This window comes from Hoplias malabaricus, chromosome 17 (assembly GCF_029633855.1).
Source record: "Hoplias malabaricus isolate fHopMal1 chromosome 17, fHopMal1.hap1, whole genome shotgun sequence".
In the NCBI taxonomy this organism is placed as follows: domain Eukaryota; kingdom Metazoa; phylum Chordata; class Actinopteri; order Characiformes; family Erythrinidae; genus Hoplias; species Hoplias malabaricus.
In genome coordinates, this window is record NC_089816.1 from 26869741 (window position 1) to 26891207 (window position 21467).

Here is a 21467-nt window from a genome sequence, read left to right on the forward strand (position 1 = left end):
TTTATGGTACATTCAAGAAAAACAATCACAAAATACAGTTAATTTAATCTTTTAGTTTATTACAATCTTCTTGTGCAAGAAAGCAGAGAATAAAAAATATATATATCAAAAATTATTTTAAAAATATTCTAAATTGGAGCACTGAATAATAGCAAATGACAGAGAAAACAATTCAAGACCTGGCAGTCCACCAAAGTTGTCAATGTTAGATAAACAGCACTTCTAGGAACACTATGTAGTATTTCTATCTTAAAATTACAGCTTCTAAATGATTGTTCCAAGGAGCTGTAATAGGGAGAACAGAGCCTCTGTTGCGGCTAGGCCAGGTCCTCTTCTGGTTTACTGCACTAAGTAACGGCACATAGCTCACAGGTGGATGGTTGCCTAGCTACAAGAAGAATCTAACTTGGTATTCCCGGTACGGACATTTTATGGCAGAGAGAGCAAGGAGGTGAAAAAGTGAGAGAGGGAGAGAGAGAGAGAGAGAGAGAGAGAGAGAGAGAAAACGAGCGACCGTACAAGAATTAAAACTGGACTGAATTTACATAGTAGAGTGAGCTGAAACAAACAAGGACTGGAGCAGTATTTGTTGCCCTTTTTCATGTGTTGCGGTGCTTGTTAGTGATAGTTTTGTTGATGAAAGTGTTTTAATCAGTTTTTGAGCGTTACTGAGCAGTGAGCGAGGGTTTGCAGCTGCTAACTTTGGCCGGGATTAGCTCACTTTTTGCATTAGACATTGATTATGGAAATAATTGCTTTTCGCCAGTTGCTATGTGAATTAAATTACTGAAGTTACACTTTGTGTCGATGGAACCCAAGGTTTGTTGAGGACAGTGTTATAATTTGGTTTTAATCTGGTAATAAGTGCTTTATTGTCAGTTGCTGTGGTAATAACAGATAGTGTACAACCAAAGCTACATTTTATGGTTGTAATAACCTGGTCCAGTGTGTATTATGAGTGATAAATGGGCTTTATCATGTAGTCAACATTATTTTATTCGATTACACACATTCCCCCTGGCTCAAAATCAGCTGGAGCCCTTGCTACTTATGTGAATAAAAAAGAGAGAGAGAATGATAGGGGTGTGTTTATGTTTGTCAAAGAGACAGGGAGGGTGTGTAAGAGCTGGTCATGTTTAAGTGAGCGAGCGAGCGAGGGACAGAGAGATGTGTGTGACAGGATTTCACGACAGTAATGTAAACGTGAATTACACTCAGCAGCAGGAAGGGGTGCTCAAGAGACAAAAAGCCAATTCTTGCATTTCATTCCTTTAAAGCTTAAATGGGTCAAAAGGAATGTCAAAAAAAAGTGTGAAAAAGTGGCTCATTCTGATTTAAAGAAACAGGCCCTGACAATTTTAAAAGGGTATGATATGTCTCCTGTGAAGCTGTAATCTTAGAACGTCTAGAGAAAACCTGGCTACTCCTGCTTCAGATCTGAAAACAGTCCTGAGGAGTTTGTTTGTTTGTTTGTTTGTTTCTTTCTTTCTTTTAATCACAACATAAACGTAATATGTACTTAATGGGCATTTGTACTGAACTGGTCTCTGACCTTCTCACAGTACTGTATGTGAGATACACATTGCACTAAATGATGTAGATGTGTAATTTATTTAATCTACATTTACATAATGTGTACTGAAGTTGGGGACAGGTATAAAGTAGGCATGCACAAGATGTATGGTACTGAGTCAGGAAATACACAAGCAATAAATCAGCATTTGTAGAGGTTAAAACAATGTCCAGTGCACATTTTGTTTTCTCAGTTTTCCAGCTGTTCATTTAACTCTGGCGCTCACCCTGTGCACTGCAGAATAGTGCAGAGTGCAGCTACAGTCAGGAAGCTCTTTCTCACCCACACCAACCACCTCTCAGCAGCATTTTTTATTTGGAATAGCTCTTTATTGCCTCTCCCCATCAGGTGTTTGTGTGCACTACCTGCCTCCAGCACCATAAAGCAGTGACCTGAATATTCACCTCCACTGCATAGTAACAAACCCAGAGTCCAGTCCTAAATTTCACACTAATCCCTGTGGTCTCATTAAAGTCTGCAGTTTAGTGATGTCATGACATGCAGACTGAGAAGGCAAGAGATCACAAGGGTGCTTGGATCAGGCCATGTTGGGCAGACTCATGTTCACATCTGAGTATCTTCTTCTTTGCCATGTGGATCAGCGTTAAACAATAGCACCCGTTCTGATTGGCTCTCACATTCATTTCTGAAGTTAATACTTCTGAGTATGTAGCATGTTTGGTTCTCTCTAAAGACCATAGTAAAGGGGTAAAGCGTAAAACCGGACTCACCTGTGCCAAGTCAAAATTTCATTGGACATACCCCTTTCATTAGACCAGTGGGTCCCAATATGGGGGTGGGCCACCTGGGGTGTGGGGGTGGTTGCATTGAGCTATTGCAGGAGAACTGGGTGGAGGGTGGTGGGAAGGGGGTTCAGCAAGGCCTTTGAATTACATGCATATTACCAATGCATTAGATGTCAAACATTCAAAATAAGAATCCCCCCCTTAAATTAAATTATAATACATATAAATACAATACTTATAATATACATGAACAACAGTTTTAAGTCCATGTGGTGTGTTTTTATTGCCTTGATTACTTCTACACAAGGCACCAAAACATGATACATGAGACATGGCAATTTTGTATGTCAGCCAGTGGCTATTAATCACACTGTAACCTGATTGACTAGTTGGCGAAAATGGGTGGGATTTGACCCTAGGACAAGGAAATTGTAAGGTGTACATAAGGACATGGTAATATATCTGTTTGGTTAAAATACAGCTGATATACAACAGCAAAAAAAAACCCTAAATGAGTGTTGACACGATGTGATTTCTGCCCAGTGCAGAGAAAAAATTCAGTGAAGTGCGGATAAACGACAGTGAGAGACACTGGCTGTAGTGACTTTCTTGGCCATGGAACTCTTAAGGGCCAGGGTGGGAATCTGGCCTGAGGTGTATGGTGAAATCAAATCGCGGGCCTCCACCTCCTCGTGGTATCACCTAGGCAACATCTTAGTGGTTAGAATGGTGAAGAGAGGCATCCCATGTGGTGGGCCTGACCAAACCATCTCGCTAGCCTGATCCAAAAACAATGACAGAATCTAGCTTCAGTATTCACAGAAACAAGCATTTATTGTGTAACGTAGTAAAATGACAAACTGACATAATTACTTACACACACACACACACACACACACACACACACACACACACACACACACAATTTGAGAGAATGTTAAAACAACAACAACAGACAAGTGATATTCAAGACAGGACACCTGGACAGATATTCTAAAAACCAAACTGTCCTGGTGAAAACCAGATGGGTGGCAACCATAGTATTGGGGCACCAAAGACACATCTCACAGCTGGACTGAACAATAGGACATCCTTTGAAGCCTTATGGTCCATAATAGAGATGTGCATATACAGACTCTAGGACCACGAGTGCACCATTAGGGACTGAGCACATATTTTAGAGATGAGTGCAATGCCTAGCCCTCTATATAGCCAATGCATTTCTAGACTCTGGAGTCATTTCCTGCCTCTTCTCTGTCTCAGTAGCATTGCCAGGCAATGATCTCTCCATGAACTGTCTCTATTGTCTGCTGGCTTGAAACAGGGCTTGATGCATTTCCACCAACTCTCCATAAAAAAGAGAAAGAATAGGGTAGAGGCTTTTAGAGTAAATGCATATGAATAAATCAGTGTGTTTAGATGCGCATCAGGAAGCGACTTGTTTTGGATAAAACACGGGCCCTCTGCTAATTGCTTTGGGGAAGCGGCACGGTGTGCATTAACAGTGAGTGCGCTGATAGAAAGTGGACCGTATTAATCAAGACACTAAAACGTCGCGTGCTGGTGGGAGAGCTCAGGCAGATGAGCTTGATGGACATAACACCTTCTTGCCTTCAGGGGTCAGTGTTTCCCCATTCACACTGGAGTACTTCTTTAGCTCGGGGTGCAAGGCGGCCCTCGGTTCCCATTATATGGCTCTATTGATTTAGCGAGTGAATTAACATATGGCGTTCCAGAACTACCGCAGGTCTCCTCATGGTCATGTAGTCAGTAGGAGTGGAGGGGACTTTGAGAGGACTTGAATTGTGACAGAATGCGCAATTTCATCCCCAGCTCCCTCATGACCACATTAGGAGTTTAATTAATGGAATCTGTGAGCGAGCATCCAATCAGCTTGGTTGAAAAAAAAATGATGCTTGTTTCAAGGGAACAGAGTTCTTACCCCTTCCCTCAGCATTGTGAGCACTGAGCACCTGTTCGCTACTGGCAAACGCAAACGAAAGAGGTGGAGAAAAGCCCTAAAGCCAAGTCAAAGAAGAAAACAACACGTTTTCTTTTCTAGTTCTCTTGCTGTCAATTTTTTTTTCTGCATTTTGAGGCCAGCGCTCCTGGGAGAGGAGAGGCAAATAAAGCCTGCTGAACTGAAATCCTCTAGTGAGGCAGGATGTCAGTGGTGAAGCCCGTAAATAACCCATTTTATTAGGCTAGTAATGATCCCCGATGAATATTGGCAGCCGGGCTATGATGACTTTGTAGCTGAATATCAGTAATTAAGTTTCAAAGGAGCAGGCGGCTGAGGTAAGGTCATATTGATCCTCCGCTGCACAGCAACATGCCAAAGAGCGGGACATCAATGAGGCTGCGGTGCCGGAGACTTTATGAATTCTCCCAGCAGAGCCTGTGTGCCCGAGCCACAGCCACTGAACCCAGGGCAATCTCGGTTAATAGAAGAATCTGGCATCTCAATATACCCTTGCGCATTCTTGCCCATAACGATGAGTCTGGGAGATTGCATGACGGTACTTGCTGGTGCACTTCGATGCACATGGAGACAAGGGACTGCCGATATGGGGTCAATGGTGACGTCCTTGTCATGACAGTTGCTTGGAGGGAACTGCCTGCAAGTCTGCAGTGAGATGTAGAGAGAGGGAGTGTTTAAGTGTAGGAGTTCCATGGGGTTTTTTCCTCCAGTTTTTCACGTGTGGGCTTTGCCGTGTGGATAGCATTGCGGGTGAAAATGAATAATTCAGAGTCACTCCATCGAATCGATGCGGCATCTTGGGCTAATTTGATTTGCGGCATTAGGAAACAGTGTGCACGGCTTATCTAATTACGTGCACACACATGCCAGGTAATTGCAGCACCGTCGATAATAAAGCACTCATATTTTTTTGATCCCTTTGTAGTGACTGTGCTGAAGCTGGAAGCGAGCACATCCTTGGCCCTCACAGAGTAGCGGCATGGGAGTGCATGAGGGTGAGCATGCATGTGAATTTGTGTGTGTGTGTGTGGAACGAGGCGCTGCATTAGCTGATAGCATCCTGTCAGACCTCCCACTTAAGCTGGATCGGAGTCAGCTGAGAGGGCCGTAGCGCAAGAGATTATTAAACTCATAAATGCGGCCCATTTAATGGCATCCTCGGATATCTGCGCATGCTTCACTTCACTTTGGCCCTAGTCATATGCAAACGGTGACCCCAGGAGTCCTCGGTCAAACCTGAGCCTCATTCACACAGCCATATGGAGGTCCCTGTAGACTGACACAACTCATCTCGTGTGACAAGGCGAGCAGAGAAGCGTTGACAAGCCGGCCATGATACCTTAACTAGGGGGGAGACACGTGTGTGTAAAATGAGTCATCCTACAGTCTGCTACTCTCAGAATGACGGACTGCGGGATCCTAATAAGCAGAGGGCATGTTTGAAATTACGACTGTGAATGGCTAAGAAGTTCTTCCGGCTGTCATGAGTGCCAGCACCAGTCGACCAGATCAAATGAATGCGGGATGGTGCGAGAGAGTCAAACACAATTAGATGTGGCCCCATTGTGCATTCATCCTGCTCTACTTTGTGCTGCTTGAATGACCATGGAGCCAAGCATCTCCAAATCTGAAAAGACACATTCAAAGACCCAGAGGCATCATGCAAGAATCTCTTTCACTGAGAGGTCCTCGAATGCCTTGGCCAGGTTTAGCCACATAATTAAAAACTGTCGCTGTTCACCAACTGAGTAACACTGATGTTAACCAGAACTGGTTTAATGTGCGCTAGATTAAAGCTGCTAAGTATTGGTCTCTTGAACTAATCATGGAAAGAAAACCATTTCATTATGAATTTTTCACACAATGTGAAGGAGAGCTGCTGTGTCCAAATGATGCAGTAATGTAAAAATTGATAAACTGAGATACTTGGTTTTACTTGGACTGCGACAATATATTCAGAGAAAGAGTTTTGTTTTTAAAAAAACAAAAACTTCAGAAAGTCTACAGGCTGAGAATGAATCAAAGGACTAATAATAATTTAGGATTTTTTTTTTAAGATGAAAAATTGGCTTGTTATTAAAGTAATATTTTCTCATTTAAGAGCTTAAAGACACTGTGTCTTATGTTTGGGATTTTTTTTTATCCAGTAATCCCTACTGAAGCCACACAAGCAGAGGATCCCTGTTACACTTTGGGCATTGGACAGTATAGCTATAGCACACAGACACTCTACTCATACACCTTTAGTGAAATAAAATGCTCACATTTGGAAATAGCTATCTAAATCATCACAAAGTGTTCTGAGCTTGAAGGTGTGAGGTGAAACATGATGGGGTTAGCTCAGGTGAAAACAGATGAAAAAAAGGTGCTTTTCCATTATAAGATTTTGGATTGACACCTTTCTCTAAATTCAAGTCAAATTTCATCTAACATGAGCCTAGGATGTGAGTCTAGGTTTAATATGGTGCTGATAGACAACAGTTCTTAACAGTTCCTACAGTGGCTTAACAGTGGCTTTACACTCTTTAAACAAATGGTTTTCCAAGGCAATGTTTCTGTTTAGAGCCATGAGTTCTATATAGAATGATTTGTCTGCTTAAGCGGTTCCTTGCAGGACGAAGTTGTTCATGTTGTTAATGGTTCTATGTGGCCCCAAAAGGGTCCTTTTATTGTGACAATAACCAACATGGAAGCATAGAAGTACCTTTTCTGTGCTATATAGTATCATTTTCAAAAGCTCTACATAGATCCATGTACAACACATTTTTTATAAATCTGAAAAACCATTTAATCAAAAAAGCATGTAAGCATACACATATTTCTATACAGAACACATGGTTCTACATAAATCCATTTACTCTAATCAAGAACCTTTGAAAAACCATCTACTTAACAGTGTGCCTTACAAATTGAAATATCATATTTGACTGAGATGCCCTTCCCTACCGCTGTCAGGCCTTTGCTTTTGAAAGAAGCACCACTGAAGTGAGCTTCTCTCTGTTTTCACAAGGTCAGAACAAGACGTGGGCCTACGCAACAAGACTCGACTCACACTGTGTGACTTTGAGATGGAACTTTGAAAGATCTTTGCAGCTGACGGAGCTGGCGTTTAAACTCTGCTGTCACAAAAGAAAGTCCTTGTGTTTGCTGTGCTCATAGAGTCGCATGTTACTTGTTTGAAAGGAATGTCACCATGACTTCCAGATATCTGAATGCTTTCATGTCAATGGCAACAGTGTGTCAGAGGAGGAGTGACAACACTACAGTATTCTGTTTGTTGAACCTGAGCTCTGATACGTAGTCTGCAAGCAGCTTTAGCTTCTTACAGCCCTCTGAAAGCTTTCAAAGTAAGTGGAAAATTCCTGTGTCCGGATATATTTCCCGGATCTATCCCCTTAGCTGCTGCTTGTAGCTGGTCTATTTACAGCAACGCTGAGCCAAGTTGAGGGGTGAGGGAGCCTGCCAGAGGACAGCTGCTAGATCTTGTCCGCTCTTCATTATGGCCTCTATTGATTGATGAAATTAGGTGAATGACGGCTCCCATGTACCTTCACACCCGCCGAGCCCTCAACACTCTCTCCCCCTTTCTGGTCTGATCCACTGCCCTCCCCTCCCTCTACATTACTGCATTCTGGTTACAGCAAGACCTTGCAATCAATGGTGCAAAAGGCCCTTAACAAGGCATGCCACTTTCTTACTTTCTCTAAAAGCAATTAGCATACTGGTGGCAACTCTTCTATCAATGGCTGGTAACTCAATGGGTAGCGAGTACTGAGAGAAGGGACTGTTACACAAACCATACATAACCCCTTTTAATTCGCAATGGGACTGGCAGTGGCCTCAGGTGAGACAAAGCCAGCGGATGAGGAATGTAATTAGCTCCAATCCTGGGAAAGAACTGGTTGGCCTTGTGTAATGGGGTCAACTGACGTTGGAGTGCGTACTGCTCTTTGTTGGAGTGTAATGGGTTGAGAAAAAACACTCATTAATATGCAGCAGTGAGTTGTCTCAAGCCTTTTGCTTTATTTCTTCACTGGCCAGACACCAGCAGTAAACCTTACATCATGTGAAAAAGAATTTTGACACAGGCTACAACAGAGGAAGAGAAAGGTGCATTCTGAAAAGAACGTATCTGTAATCGAATTTCCGGCAAGGCCCAAGTAAGATAATCCTATTTTATGAGATTAATTCCATCAATGAATAACTAAAAGATGTTGGAGTCAAATCGATGAAAGATTAGGGTCGAGCTACACATCCACTGAATCACGTTTAAATTGTTGATCACTTCAGAGTTAAACCAAAGGGCAAAAAAAAAAAATTAAATAAAATAAAAAAAAACACACAAGTTTGGTCTCAAACTTATTTCTTAAAGAACATCCACATCTCTGTGAATTCCAGAAAGTGTTATTTGGATTCACCTCGGCAAAGGCTCAGTGTTCAGAAAAAGGCACTAGATTAGAAAAAACATGAGTAGGGATCGGGAGAAAAGAGACCGACAAAAGCAAAAGAAAGCCAAGCACCACAGTGTTGTGCTTACCAACTAACCTGGCTCAGCACAGCATGGGTAGTGTTTGACTGCAGGCGAAAAAAAGGGAATGAACTAAGGCATAAAAGAAAATTGAGGAAACAGCCAGATGCCAAAAGAGTGGTAACACTACCAGCTCTATAGGAACACAAGAGAGCACAGGTTTTCATCTCAAGGCTAAATGTGTGGTTGGAAGAGGGAGGAGGGGGGGGGGGGGGTTGGTGTACAAGATGTAACTGTGAGTGAAAACGTGTACAAGCATTGCATGGCTGAGTTATAAGCAGAAGAAAAACGACTACAGCCTATTTGCTTCCATTAGAGGATTCCATCATGTATATAAATTGAACATATTTCTTTCTCCTACCAAGGGTCCATAAAGATAAGAGGCTAGCATCTGCTTGGTCTATCTGTTACTTTGCCCACCCTAGTCATCTGTCAAATGCGGTATCTACTGCCACAAATGGGAATTTTCATGCTCTTTTGCTATTGCAATGATTCAAGCAACATGGATGCTTGTAAGGAGCATGAAGCAGAAAGTGGAATTTAGCTTTGGGAAATGATACACGCTGTTGACATGCACTGGAACGGGCTAGACATAATGTACTACACATATCTGATTTAGAGAGATGGCAGGAAGTGTGATCTGGGTCATCTCATTATGAAACAGCTGCAGAGCGTACAGCTCCACCGATAGTGACGGTCTTGAGGTATGGAAGTAGGTTGAAGGAGGTGGGTGAAAACAAGGGCTGCCCTAGTGGGGTTATGCTGCAAAGCTGAGCCTGGCCAGGGAGCAGGAAAAGTTGAGATAGAGGTCATCATGGATTGAGTTTGTATATATATTACGATGAGGATTTACCCTGAACCTCCCCCTTGCATCTACAGTGGTAGGGTCTTTCCCCACAGCTGTGCTAAATTACCCTTTGAACAGCTCTTGGGCTTCTGCATTATCATAGCATCTAATCCTTGGTGCTCTGTGAGCTCGGCTGCCCGTCGCTAGACCACATATAATCCCCTCGTCCACAATAATGCCACTGCAATGGGGCGACATTGCAGCCCAGTGCTATCAAAAGCTGCCGGCTCCCAGCACATGCCACCAATGCCAGGCATAGTCTCAACTCAGGACAGTCATTAGATAAGTGAGGTTTTAAAGGAAAGTGCTGTTTATACAGCATGGGCAAGCTCTCAGCAGGACACAAATAAGGACCATAGCAAATGGGTAACTAGAGTATGGAGGTCAAAAGTTCAAGGGTGGAGCAGCAGTGTAAAGTTGTGGAGGATTATTTGGACTGGACAAGCAGCATTGTGCTATTTGAAAGCATTTCAGAAGCCCTTGGAGAAAACCATAGAGGAGTCATTGTGTCCTCTGCTGTGAAAATATGCTGCTCAAGATGCTACCCTCATGGACAGCATCAGACATTAATGTACAAACTGCAGAGTGCCCCTAAGCTCTCAGATTTTGTGCGGACAAACGTTTTTCTGAAGGGTTTTTATGAGTCCAAATTTTTGGCAAACCCGGCAGAAAGTCAAGCTCTAATACTTCAGCATTAGCATTTCTATTCTATCTTATTTTGCCTGTGCTTTTTAGTGTGCTCTCAGCACTTGGAGAAAGATTTAGAAATGTCAGGCAGTGTCATTCCATTGTGAATAGCAAAACAGCAAAATTTACACAAGCAGAGGCATGACCAATCAATTTTTTGTGCTAGTAACAGTGGTCGTCAAATTAGATTTGTGTTGTTAGACCTGATTACAAGCTCCCCTCATACAAATCCATAATGCTTTGTGCTCTGGGCAAAATTGAGCTGAGGAAGTAGGGGGAAAAAAACAGAGGGAGGAAAAAAGTCAAGTCAGCTGGGGAGCCAGTGATCGACTGTGGAGAGGTGCGATGATCAATACTGCCAGAATGTGATACGCTGCCCTGATAACTTTCTCTTTTCACTGCTTGTCCCATTCATGCTCTACACATTTCCACCCATTAATGGAGGCTGTATTCTCACACATACAGCAAACACAGACATTGATTAATGTCCTCTGCCTTTTGATTGCTGTCCTTCTCCATCAATCAACTACAATGAAAGTACCCAGGCAGACACAAATCATGTATTAGGTTCTGCAAGATTATTATTCCCAGCACTTACCCTGTCTTGGCAAAGTTAGTCCAGTAGGTCATGACCACGGCACTCAGCATAATGTCATTCTTGGAGAAGTTGCAAGGGAACAGGTCGGTGGGGCCAATCATGGGGATTCCAAAGACATAGGGCACCTCGTCTCCATGTGCTGCATCAGACCAGGCAGGCTTCATCAGGCTCTGGCAGTGGTGATAGAAGGCGTAGAAATAGGTGGGTGACCCATAGCGGGCATGCAGGTCTGCTGTTACCACTGAAGGCTCCACCCACTGGTGGTCAGTAAAGAGTGCGACCAGGGTCTTGCGGCGTGTCTCAGGGTTGTCTCGGTCAGCCCAATCTGTATACATGAACTTAATTGTCTCCCGCAAGGTATCCTTCCCCTCTGGGTAGCCATACAGGCTGTCCACGAAATCCGACACAGAGAAGTCAAAGTCATTGCCTGAGACGCCATCCTCAGAGTCTACCACATTATCCACAAAGCGCAGGCCCTCTCCTTGGTTGACACCCAGCATGATGTCGTAGTTGAGGAACTCACCCTGCTCCATCAAGATTTCAGGGTCATCTGGGATCACGTCGCCATCAATAACCGGGCCGAATGCCACATGGTAGCGAGCTGGCTGGATGTCCTGCTCTACCAGCTCACGGGCGTTCTTCTTACGCAGACAATGCACCATGTCCATGGTATCCAGGACATTACAGCCCACTTTCTCAGCCAGCAGTCGGGTGTATTTCACTGGCTGGTAGTTGACGGCCCAACTGGACAGGGCTGAGCCACTCTGGATGATGGCACGATGGAACAGGCCTGTGATGGAAGAGAGAAAAGAAATAAGACATTTGAGATAACACTGCAATGATTAATTTATGGCAAGTGTTAAACTGCCAAATTCAAGGTGAAGACATTTCAGTGACTAATCACTTTGAAAGTGCGAATACCCACATGATAGACAAAGAGCACATGATGATGACCACAGCTGGTACTGTTTGAGCAGAGACTTTAACTCACTACCATGAATCACACAAGCATATAATTGTATGTCTATGAGTGTCTCTTTAAATGTTAGGCTCACCTATGTTTCATGTCGATGTCAGTGGAGATATGCCATTTTGTAGTTTGCAAATATCACTTAAAGCCTCTGATGACTGGCTAAGTGGATCTGTATCTAACTCTTACATCAGAGCAAAGACGCCCACTCTCTCCGTCTAAGCCTCCCTACAATAAAGAGGCCTGTGCGTAGGTACAGAACAGCGCTCCGGTCCGTACATGCCTACAGCGAGTACTGTTTCGGCTGTTCTGACTGAGGGTCAGACCTCCCTCCCACTTTAATGGTGGATCTGTACTACTACCAAGCACTCCTGCACAGCAATTGCTCTGCCGCAATTGGAGCAAGAACCGGCTTCTGCAATACTACTGGGAGGCTATAAATACACTGGTGATCTGGCATGTGTGCTATAACACTACTGTACAATGCCGATGTATGCCTTAGAACTGCCTTGCATGCATTGGATCGGTTCCTATATGTAGGGCACTTTTGCTGCTGCAGCGTAGTGGGATTTTATTTTCTTTTCAGTTTAGTCTCTTAAAGGCTTACTGGCTCAACTTCCTCAGGGCAATCTCCCACCTGATTGCACAATTGATCAGCAGCCCCTGCATACCACGCACTGCCCCAGTGCACACAGAAAAAGTTTACAGACCATTTAGGGTCTCCTCATTTCCCCCAAGATAACTTTTTACAAGGCCAAATGGTAAAGAAAGGACTAGTGCAAATATTCACAGGGCTTATGCTGTGCATGGTTTCAAGCTCTGGCATAGGGAACCTTGCTTTTTTGGATAATCTGGGTTTTGGCTTTCACTCCAAGCCTCCTGCACTGCAGGGATCTGTGAAAATTAGTTTGTGCAGCAGGCTGACAGTGTACAATATGAGCTTCAGTACCAGTATGCTGTTAATACTCCTGAAGGAGGTTGGATCAGAGATGATGCATGTGAGTATCTGCATGTTGCCGTAAAGCTACTAGATTTTGCATGAGTGTATATGTGTGTGTTAGAGTGAGAGTGATGGAGACAGAGAGAGAGTCAGAGTTAGTTGCAGGGCGCTTCACTCTTTGGAGCAGCTCCATGACCAGGCAGGACAGCGGCCAGGCTCCCGGGGTGAGCTGAGCAGATGTCAAGGATATCAGCTCCTTCTCCAAAGCATTAGCAGGGTGGCTGTGAGATGAAAGATGGTCACCCCGGGGCCCAGGAAGATGCAACTCTGTCCCTGCCCTCCGTCTTTTTATAACGGCCTAGCTTTCTTCCACTTTATGCACACCCACTGGGAGCCTGCAGCAACACTGGTGGCAAAACACTGCAGAAGCTGAGCATTGAGCATAGGCCCAGTTACACATATGCTTGCCTTTATGGTACGTTAACCAGCTCGCTAACCTTTAACCAGATCAGTATGTTCTTTTGCAAGGATTTATTCACATGTTCATTCTATCCTTACTGTTTACAGTTATAGAGTTAGCTACCTTGCTAATGACACCAACTAGGAGTGTGTTTAGTCACCAGATTTCCAGACCAACTATGGTCACATCCAATTTCAAAAAGGACTTAAACTATATCAAATGTGTTCTCTTGTGTCTGAATACTTGAAGCTTTATGACTGACTGCAGCAGCACACAGGTCATCCTACTGCTGCTATCCATGCTGGTTATATACACTTATTTGCCCCAGCACCATGCTGTGATTAATATATAATCCACAAAATTGTATCCTATTTTGAAACCGCAAAAGTCTTTTATTTAGCAATGAAAACTAATCACCCGACTCATCACACCCTCATCAAAGAAGTATACCTAAAGTATATTATATTATGTAAACTTAAGCAAATTTGAAGTATATTTCCCAAGTATACTTTATGTAGTAAGTATACTAATATCCACATAATAGCTGTTACTTGTAAGTGCACTCTTTCTTGACTAAATTACGTACACAACAAGTTTGCATCTAAGTTTTTTTTTTTACTGCAACTACACAAAGTAAACTACAATATGTATACGTTACTAGTTATATATTTCTGCCTCTGTTTTAATTACAATGCATTACAACATGAATTAAGCATGCTGCAATACTCTGAAAACCCAACCTGGCATCATGGGGAAAACATACACATTTTACTAAAAGACCACTCTCAGGATTCGTATGTGTAGAGAAAGAGGTTTTAATCTCTGAGTGTAAAAAGCAGCCTTACAACTTTGCCTAACACTAACTGTGATTTCCTACCCTCCTCCAAAAGTTACATAGTGCAGTTTCTGCAGTGCTGAGCCAGATTAGCACTGACAGAGGCTCTATTATTCTTATTACATGTCAGTGGAGCATCACAATTTGTTTGAAGCTGCAATAATAAGGTAAAAATATTATGTAGTATTCCTTTAAATAGATTTTCTGTATACTTAGTATAAGCCAAATGTACTTAAGTATAATAGGCAATCACAGATAAGTATGTAAAAACAAAACTTAAAGCATACTTACTTTTTTTTTTATTCAAGAGCACTGTTGAATAGACTTCTTTAATATAAAGGCATCTAGTGTCTGTATACTTTCTCACAAACAAACTGTCCTTCTGTGTTCTGGTAACTGTGGTCAACCAGGTGGCCAGAGGCAGCAAAAAAAAAGTATTTAACATAACACCCCCCCCCCCCCCCCCCCAAAAAAAAAAAGAAAACACTGGATACATGGTGTGTCCAGGATAGCAACATAATCAATTATTGACAATTGTTTCCACTTCGATCTGGGCCATTGGGGTAGTGTCCGGGGTAGTGAACCTGCTGTGGTACAGCATCTCTTGCACTGATCCCTGAGCACAGAGGGCTTTTGCAGCAGAGCTATAGAGAATGGAGGGGTGCCACACTGCCTCAGTGACTCACTGATTGATTGAAGTAATTATTTCAGGTGAGGGTCACCCCGCCAGGGTATGGCAGATGCGAATTACTTGCTGATTGAGAAATAGCTCTGGAAAATAATGCAAATTATGCTTTTAATTGTGCACACATATCTTTTCTAACACTCTCCTCATGAGAAAACGTTCTATTTTTTCCTGGTTTTCGTTGGCACCACTGCATCATTCAGACTCGCCACTTTGCTCGAACAGCAGCAGTGGGGCTGGCTGAAAATGTTCGGCCCCTGCAAACAGATTATTACCATGTGTAATTGCATCTGAATGGTGATTGCCTGACCTAGACTGTTATCGTCCGCCATCAAATTTGTTTGCACCGTGTAAAAGAGACTGATAGAGGGGACTCTATCAAACTATGCTTGACACGGGTGCCGAGCGCCTAAACCACGCGCCTATCCATCAGTGAGCGGCTTTGCTGGCAGATTGAGGTCATGGTGAATTATGACAGGAGCTGGGAGGTAATCACTCATTTGGCCCAGCTAAAATGCTGCTGCTTTGCCGGGCTTTGTCGACCTCGACCGCCTGCCCCCTCTCAAGACACTAGTTAAATGGTTGCATAGCAGATGCTCTGATTGGTTGAAGGCTGGGATAATTCACTGCAGGTATAAACCAGTGACCTTGTGCCATAGGGAGCACCACATTACAACATCATAGCCCCTGAGCTCAGTGCACTCTGATTACAACAACACACTCCCACATAATTACTGCCCACCTCTTAAAGGGACAGTGCGTGGAAAATTCAACGCCATTTACACAGAGAAAATGGCTTCATTAGAGCAATTCATACTAGAGGACATTTTTTTTTACATTTATTGTGGACACGGATTGGCATATATTAACGTTAATTAATGTGTTATCAAATGGCAATATATGGGGAATGGTAACGGTCCTAGTCTGTCATGTTAGCTATCACATGCCCATACTTGCTAACACTTGCTAGAGTGGTAAAAGGGGAGGGACAGCCATTGTAGCCACCATAAAAGTGAGGCCATATTTGACCTCTTGCACTCCCAGCAATGGATGGCTGTGGCATCAATGGGAATTTGCGATTGCACATTGATTCCCTATAATTTTATATACTAAAGAGGAATTATGTCATTTTCACATCTGCTAAAACAAAACAAAGCCATTTAGAATGGTTTGAAATGAAACACTCCTGTCCTGAAGGAGCATAATGCCTCTAAAATCCTCTAAAGAAAGCTATTATGGAAAAGTCTGAATTATATTTCTGCATCTGTGTTTCAGTGAACATGTGCAGGCATAATGCGCAGATGTTCACGCAGGTGTCTGCCAATGTACCTGCATGTAATGTAAATCTGTGCATTAGCAGGCAGGGTCTTGATCTTCCCTCTCCCTCATCGTCTCTCTTCTCTCTTCCAGCAAGTTCACCCCTTCCCCACCTGTACTGTATTTAGCTTGTTGCAAATAGTCAGTGGATTCCATTTTTCCCAAAATGATGGGGATATTAAAGTAAATGTAGTGCCACTTTTATTCACATGGGAACATGATTTTTTTGGTTCACATTTAAATTAATATATCTCAGGTTCTAATTTGTCTATACTTATAAAACAAAACAAATGCAGACCACAAAGCCTGTACTTGTGACAGAACATTATGTCAATGCTCAGTGTAGCTTTTTTTCATATACTTAGTTCTGAACCAATCACAAGATCTGATCACTCCTGAGGGATTAATCTGGTTAAAAAAAGGCAAAAACCAGAACTTAGAAGAATGACAAACAGGAAAAGATGGGTTAAAATCAGAGCTTCTGCGCCATGCTTCTCTATCCTGTGTACTCTGTGTTTGGGTGACCAGTGTCTCATTCTTATTTAAAGGAACAGGCACTGAAATCGTTCTGAACAGGGCTGTTTCGTTCTGAACAGGGCTGTTTAGACAGCGGGAGAATGGTGCTGTGATGTTTGATGTCTGTGGTATTTTTACGGAAAGGTGTATTATAATATGTATCATTTATGGGTAAAAAACAAAGGAACATTTAAAAAATTAATAAACAAACAAACACATAAATACAATAAAATAAAAACAAATAAATAAATAATATCAGCCAAAACATCAAGTCTGCTCTGTTGCTATAAAGCTTCTATTTGACAGTGTGACACCACTGGTTGTTGTTCACAGGCTCTATACGTTTGGTATAAATTTTGTTTTTCTCCGTATGAAGCTTCCATTTGGCCACTGCTCTGTGTTCGATCCTGCCAAGTCCTGCCATGCCTTCTAGAAAGCCTGATGTAATTTATCACACTATAAAAAACAAAATACCATATCGTCATATTGGCTAGCACAAGATAAATGTAATCCCCACATGACTAGATGAATGCAGCTGCAGGAGCATTAACTGAGTAGCCAGCTTTAAAAAAAATAAAAAATAAAAGAAAAGGGAAAAAAAGGCAGCAGTTTGACAGCAAACTGGTAGAGCTAGAGCAGAGCTGTCATTCTCAGAGAGCTCCAGGAGCTCCCAGCTTCATAAGCTTTACTCTAGTCTCCGCTGGCTGCTTCACACACTCACACACTCACGCAGTCTCACTGCTGATTATGGCTTTTTAGCCCAGCTGTGCTCCGGGCTTATTCTCTCGAGCCATCTCCCCAGCATGGCCGCTAAATCCCTCAAGCCTTGCTGGCTGCCATGTAGCGCAGGGATCCCACAGTTGGATCGTCTCTCATTGTGCCCAAAGTGTCATTACTAACGCTTTTCTCTCTTCTTCATGTCAGTCCGATTCTTCTCCTTTTTTGTCAGCCCACTTTTGCACGTACGCTGCAGTTTTTAATGAAATTGAATGCTTTGGAGCAGCTGCACAGAGCCTAAAGGCACCATGTTAAATGCCAAGTGTTGGCTAGTAAGGTATATCACCCCAAGCATTGGGCTCTACATCAGTGAAATGCTTTAGATTGATGGAGACTTAGGCATGAGTTTAAATGGCATTAGAACTCGAGAACTGATTTTCAACATCAGTACACAACCTCAGTGATGTCCTCACATCTGAATGGCATCAAATCTTCACCAAAATTCATTTGATTTGCAAATTTGACTGTTTTTAAAATTAGATTTTGCCTTTTTGAGTGCAGCACCGTGGCTACAGCTCTAGAGTCCTGGGGTCTTGGGTTTAATCCTCATTTCTGATCACTGTCTGTGATGGATTTGTTGGGTTCTTCCCTTGTCCGCATGGGATTCCTCACTTTTAAAGGTGCAATCTGTAATTTTTAGAATTTGTAGAGAATGTAGAACATTCTCGTGTTTGTTTCAATGGCTGCGGCATGTTTTGTGTTTGCTACACTGTCGTACCTGGCAACCCAGGCTATGGAACTGTACTGGGATTTGACAGAGGGTGGGCTCTCAGTGAACTCTCCTCAAAGAACATCATACTGGCTGTAGCACAGCTGTCACAGTTTCCTTAATCTCTGATGACACACACAGATCATTTTATGGATGTGCCTACAGTAAATATATTACAGACTGCTCCTTTAAGAATTCCTTAGGTACATGTTTTGACATTCAAACACTGACTAAGGAGTGAAGGCTTGAAGCAATAATGAACAGCAATGGTGGGTAAGCAGTGATGAAGTTTTGGAAAATTAAGGCAGACCTTGGTTATTTTTTGTTTGGACAATGCACTAGCACATTCAGAACAAAAAAGAATAATAATTTAATTATGATACTCTATCCATTTGGCTAGGGTTCTCTGTAACACATATTTTCTACCTCCTCTTCATGCAATAATGCCTCTATCAGTTGCCTAAGAAGCCACGTGAGGGAGCAACGGGCAAGGAGCCCAGCCGACCACAGCTAATCCTTCTCCGTCTCCAATCGTTCCTGTGACTGAGATCCTGCTGTCTCCATAGCTACGACATATACAGCGAGGACTCACGCTAGGTGCAGTCTTGCAGCTAACTGCCAGGGTGTTGTGTTCATTTTTTCTGAGGGAGCAGCAGAGAGGCTCCCATTATGCAGCAAATTGTCTCCCGGGCCCAGGCACGGATCTCAGCAAAACCACAATGTCCTTGCTTCCCTCACAATATCAAAACACTGCAGATTAGTCTGTAAGATGGCTTCAAATCGATTCCTTTGCAATCACAAAGGGCAAGTAGCATAGATCCCCCCCAACTTCTCATTCCTGTTCTCTCCCCAAAGATTGCCAACCCTCACCCCTCCCACCCCCCACATGACAGAATTATAGAATATCACACTCTAGTTGAGTTCTCTTCCAGATGCATTCAGCCTGTGAAATGAGCTGGGGGATTATTTCGCTCCGTTAACGTGCTGGATTATAAACAATGGAACATGACATCAGATGCCTCAACTGGGTCGCTGTGCTTATGCTTCACATGTCTAAATGGACTTTGCTTACTACTTTGTACCTGATTCTTTATTTGTCATCTAAGAACTCATTAGGCAAACTGCGCTCTATATCCAAACGTTTATAGACAGACTTATGATAAGTGAATTCAGCTACTAAGATGTAACTATTGAGAAGAATAATCAGTGTTCAGATGTGGATGCACCAAAAGGTTGTATAATCTCCTAAAATCATCATGCCCGATGCCAAGTTTAAGCCTCCCTAACTTTGGGCCGTGGAGCAAGGATACTGAACTTCCTGAAGTGATACATTCATTCATTCATTCATTATCTGTAACCTTTATCCAATTCAGGGTCGCGGTGGGTCCAGAGCCTACCTGGAATCATTGGGCGCAAGGCAGGAACACACCCTGGAGGGGGCGCCAGTCCTTCACAGGGAAACACAGACACACACTCACACATTCACTCACACCTCCAGACACTTTTGAGTCACCAATCCACCTACCAACGTGTGTTTTTGGACTGTGGGAGGAAACCGGAGCACCCGGAGGAAACCCACGCGGACACAGGGAGAACACATCAACTCCTCACAGACAGTCACTCAGAGTGGGAATAGAACCCACTGAAGTGATACAGCTCCATTCAATACACTTGGGAAGATGTGGAGTAATAGCCTCATTAACCCTCTAGATTTTTGCTAAAGCATATCTATTAGTTATTAACAATCTACAAATCTATTAATGTGCTTTCAAAACATGAGTGTTTTCCCAGTGTCTGCATAGGTTCCAAATGCACATGCTGGTAGGTGGATTGGCTGTGCAAAAATGTCCATATGTGTAAGAGTGTGAGTGACTGGGTGAGCGTGTGTTGCTCTGTAATGACTGGGTGTGTTCCTGCCTTGTTCCCACATCTTTGGGGTAGAGTCCGGACCCACCGCCACCCTGAACAGTATGAAGCAGTTACAAAAGATATATATAAAAAAAAGACTTGTTGGATGAAATATTGTCCAAGTGGCTCCTAGCTTAGCCACATCCACTTAAATACCATGGACTACTTAAGGCAGATCATTTACTGTTGGCTCTACACAAATTTAAGCCTTTTTTTCTAACAAATTTAAAATAAAATAAGAGTATCAATGCAACACACAGTGATTATATTCATAGAAAATTGCAAAGCGTTTTTGTTTTTTTCTTTTCATAAAAATCATTAGCTCTTCTTTAAAAGGCCCTGGGAATACACCGCTGGGGCGCACACACACACACACACACACACACACACACACACACAGATACGTCTATGTTTACACAGACTATGCAAAGTAAAGCAAAGGATACATTTTCCTTTTGTGTGAACTAGCTATATATCAGCTACACATAACATTAACTGTGTCAACCTGAAATAAAACAGTGCTGTCCTCATATATTTACAGAAATGTCAACAGTTCCACATAATCTTGTACAGAACTACACACTACAGACTGAACAATAAGGTCATATACCACTTATATGTACGTGGCTGCATTAGAGTGCCTCATTCTATTGGTTAGTGTTTTTCTATAGCGATTGTACAGTGAAAGGCCTATGTCAGGAATGGGTGCACCTTAGAAAAAGTGTCCAAAAATTCGGGACAGCTAAATTTGCTTAACCGTTGCTAAGGATTTCAGGATCCTCTCAGGAGTCCTAGACACCTCACTCACAAATCTGAAGACAGTTGTGGCATCTTTGTGGCTAAGAACTTTACAGTTTAACTTTTCATTGTTAAACTGCTACAAGGTAAAACCAAATGAATGTCAACTCCAAAAGATAGAACATCTTCTAAATGGTTCAGGTGTCCATTTATAATGTAAAATGAGCAAAAATGTTCTTCTGAATTTCTGTTGGCTTAGTGATAATATAGTCCAAGAAATCAGTATGAGCTCTAGCAGAAATGAGCAATTATTATGCAGAACTCATGACAAAACAACTTATCTCCTCTCTTAGATCTATCTCTGGTCCAGAAACTGTCATCTCATTTAAGATTAGACATGCACTGGAACTGAAATCTCGTCCATAATTTAGACAAGCTGAAGAATATACACTGTAAGTAGATTAGCCCCTGCCACCTTTACCTAAAATAGACCTCAGTACTAATGGCTTCCTGCATTTAAGGGCCATTTGGAGAGTCTAGATGCTGCTTCCGCTGTCTTGCAGCATGTGGGAGAGAATGCCAGAGTTGTCTGAATGAGACAACCCTTTGAGAGTGGGAAAGTGGAGTAGGAGCCCTGGGCTGAGAGAGAGAG

General features: G+C 42.7%; 1 protein-coding gene across 3 annotated transcripts in view; it reads right to left on the reverse strand.

Annotated features, from left to right (window-relative positions):
* nlgn3a (neuroligin 3a) overlaps positions 1 to 21467 on the reverse strand; it is a 189363-nt gene that overhangs the window by 3284 nt on the left and 164612 nt on the right. For all 3 annotated transcript variants that reach the window (XM_066648813.1, XM_066648815.1, XM_066648814.1), the window contains one exon: positions 10961 to 11750. In XM_066648813.1, the coding sequence (XP_066504910.1) occupies positions 10961 to 11750 (790 nt within the window). The remainder of the gene's footprint in view (positions 1 to 10960; positions 11751 to 21467) is intronic.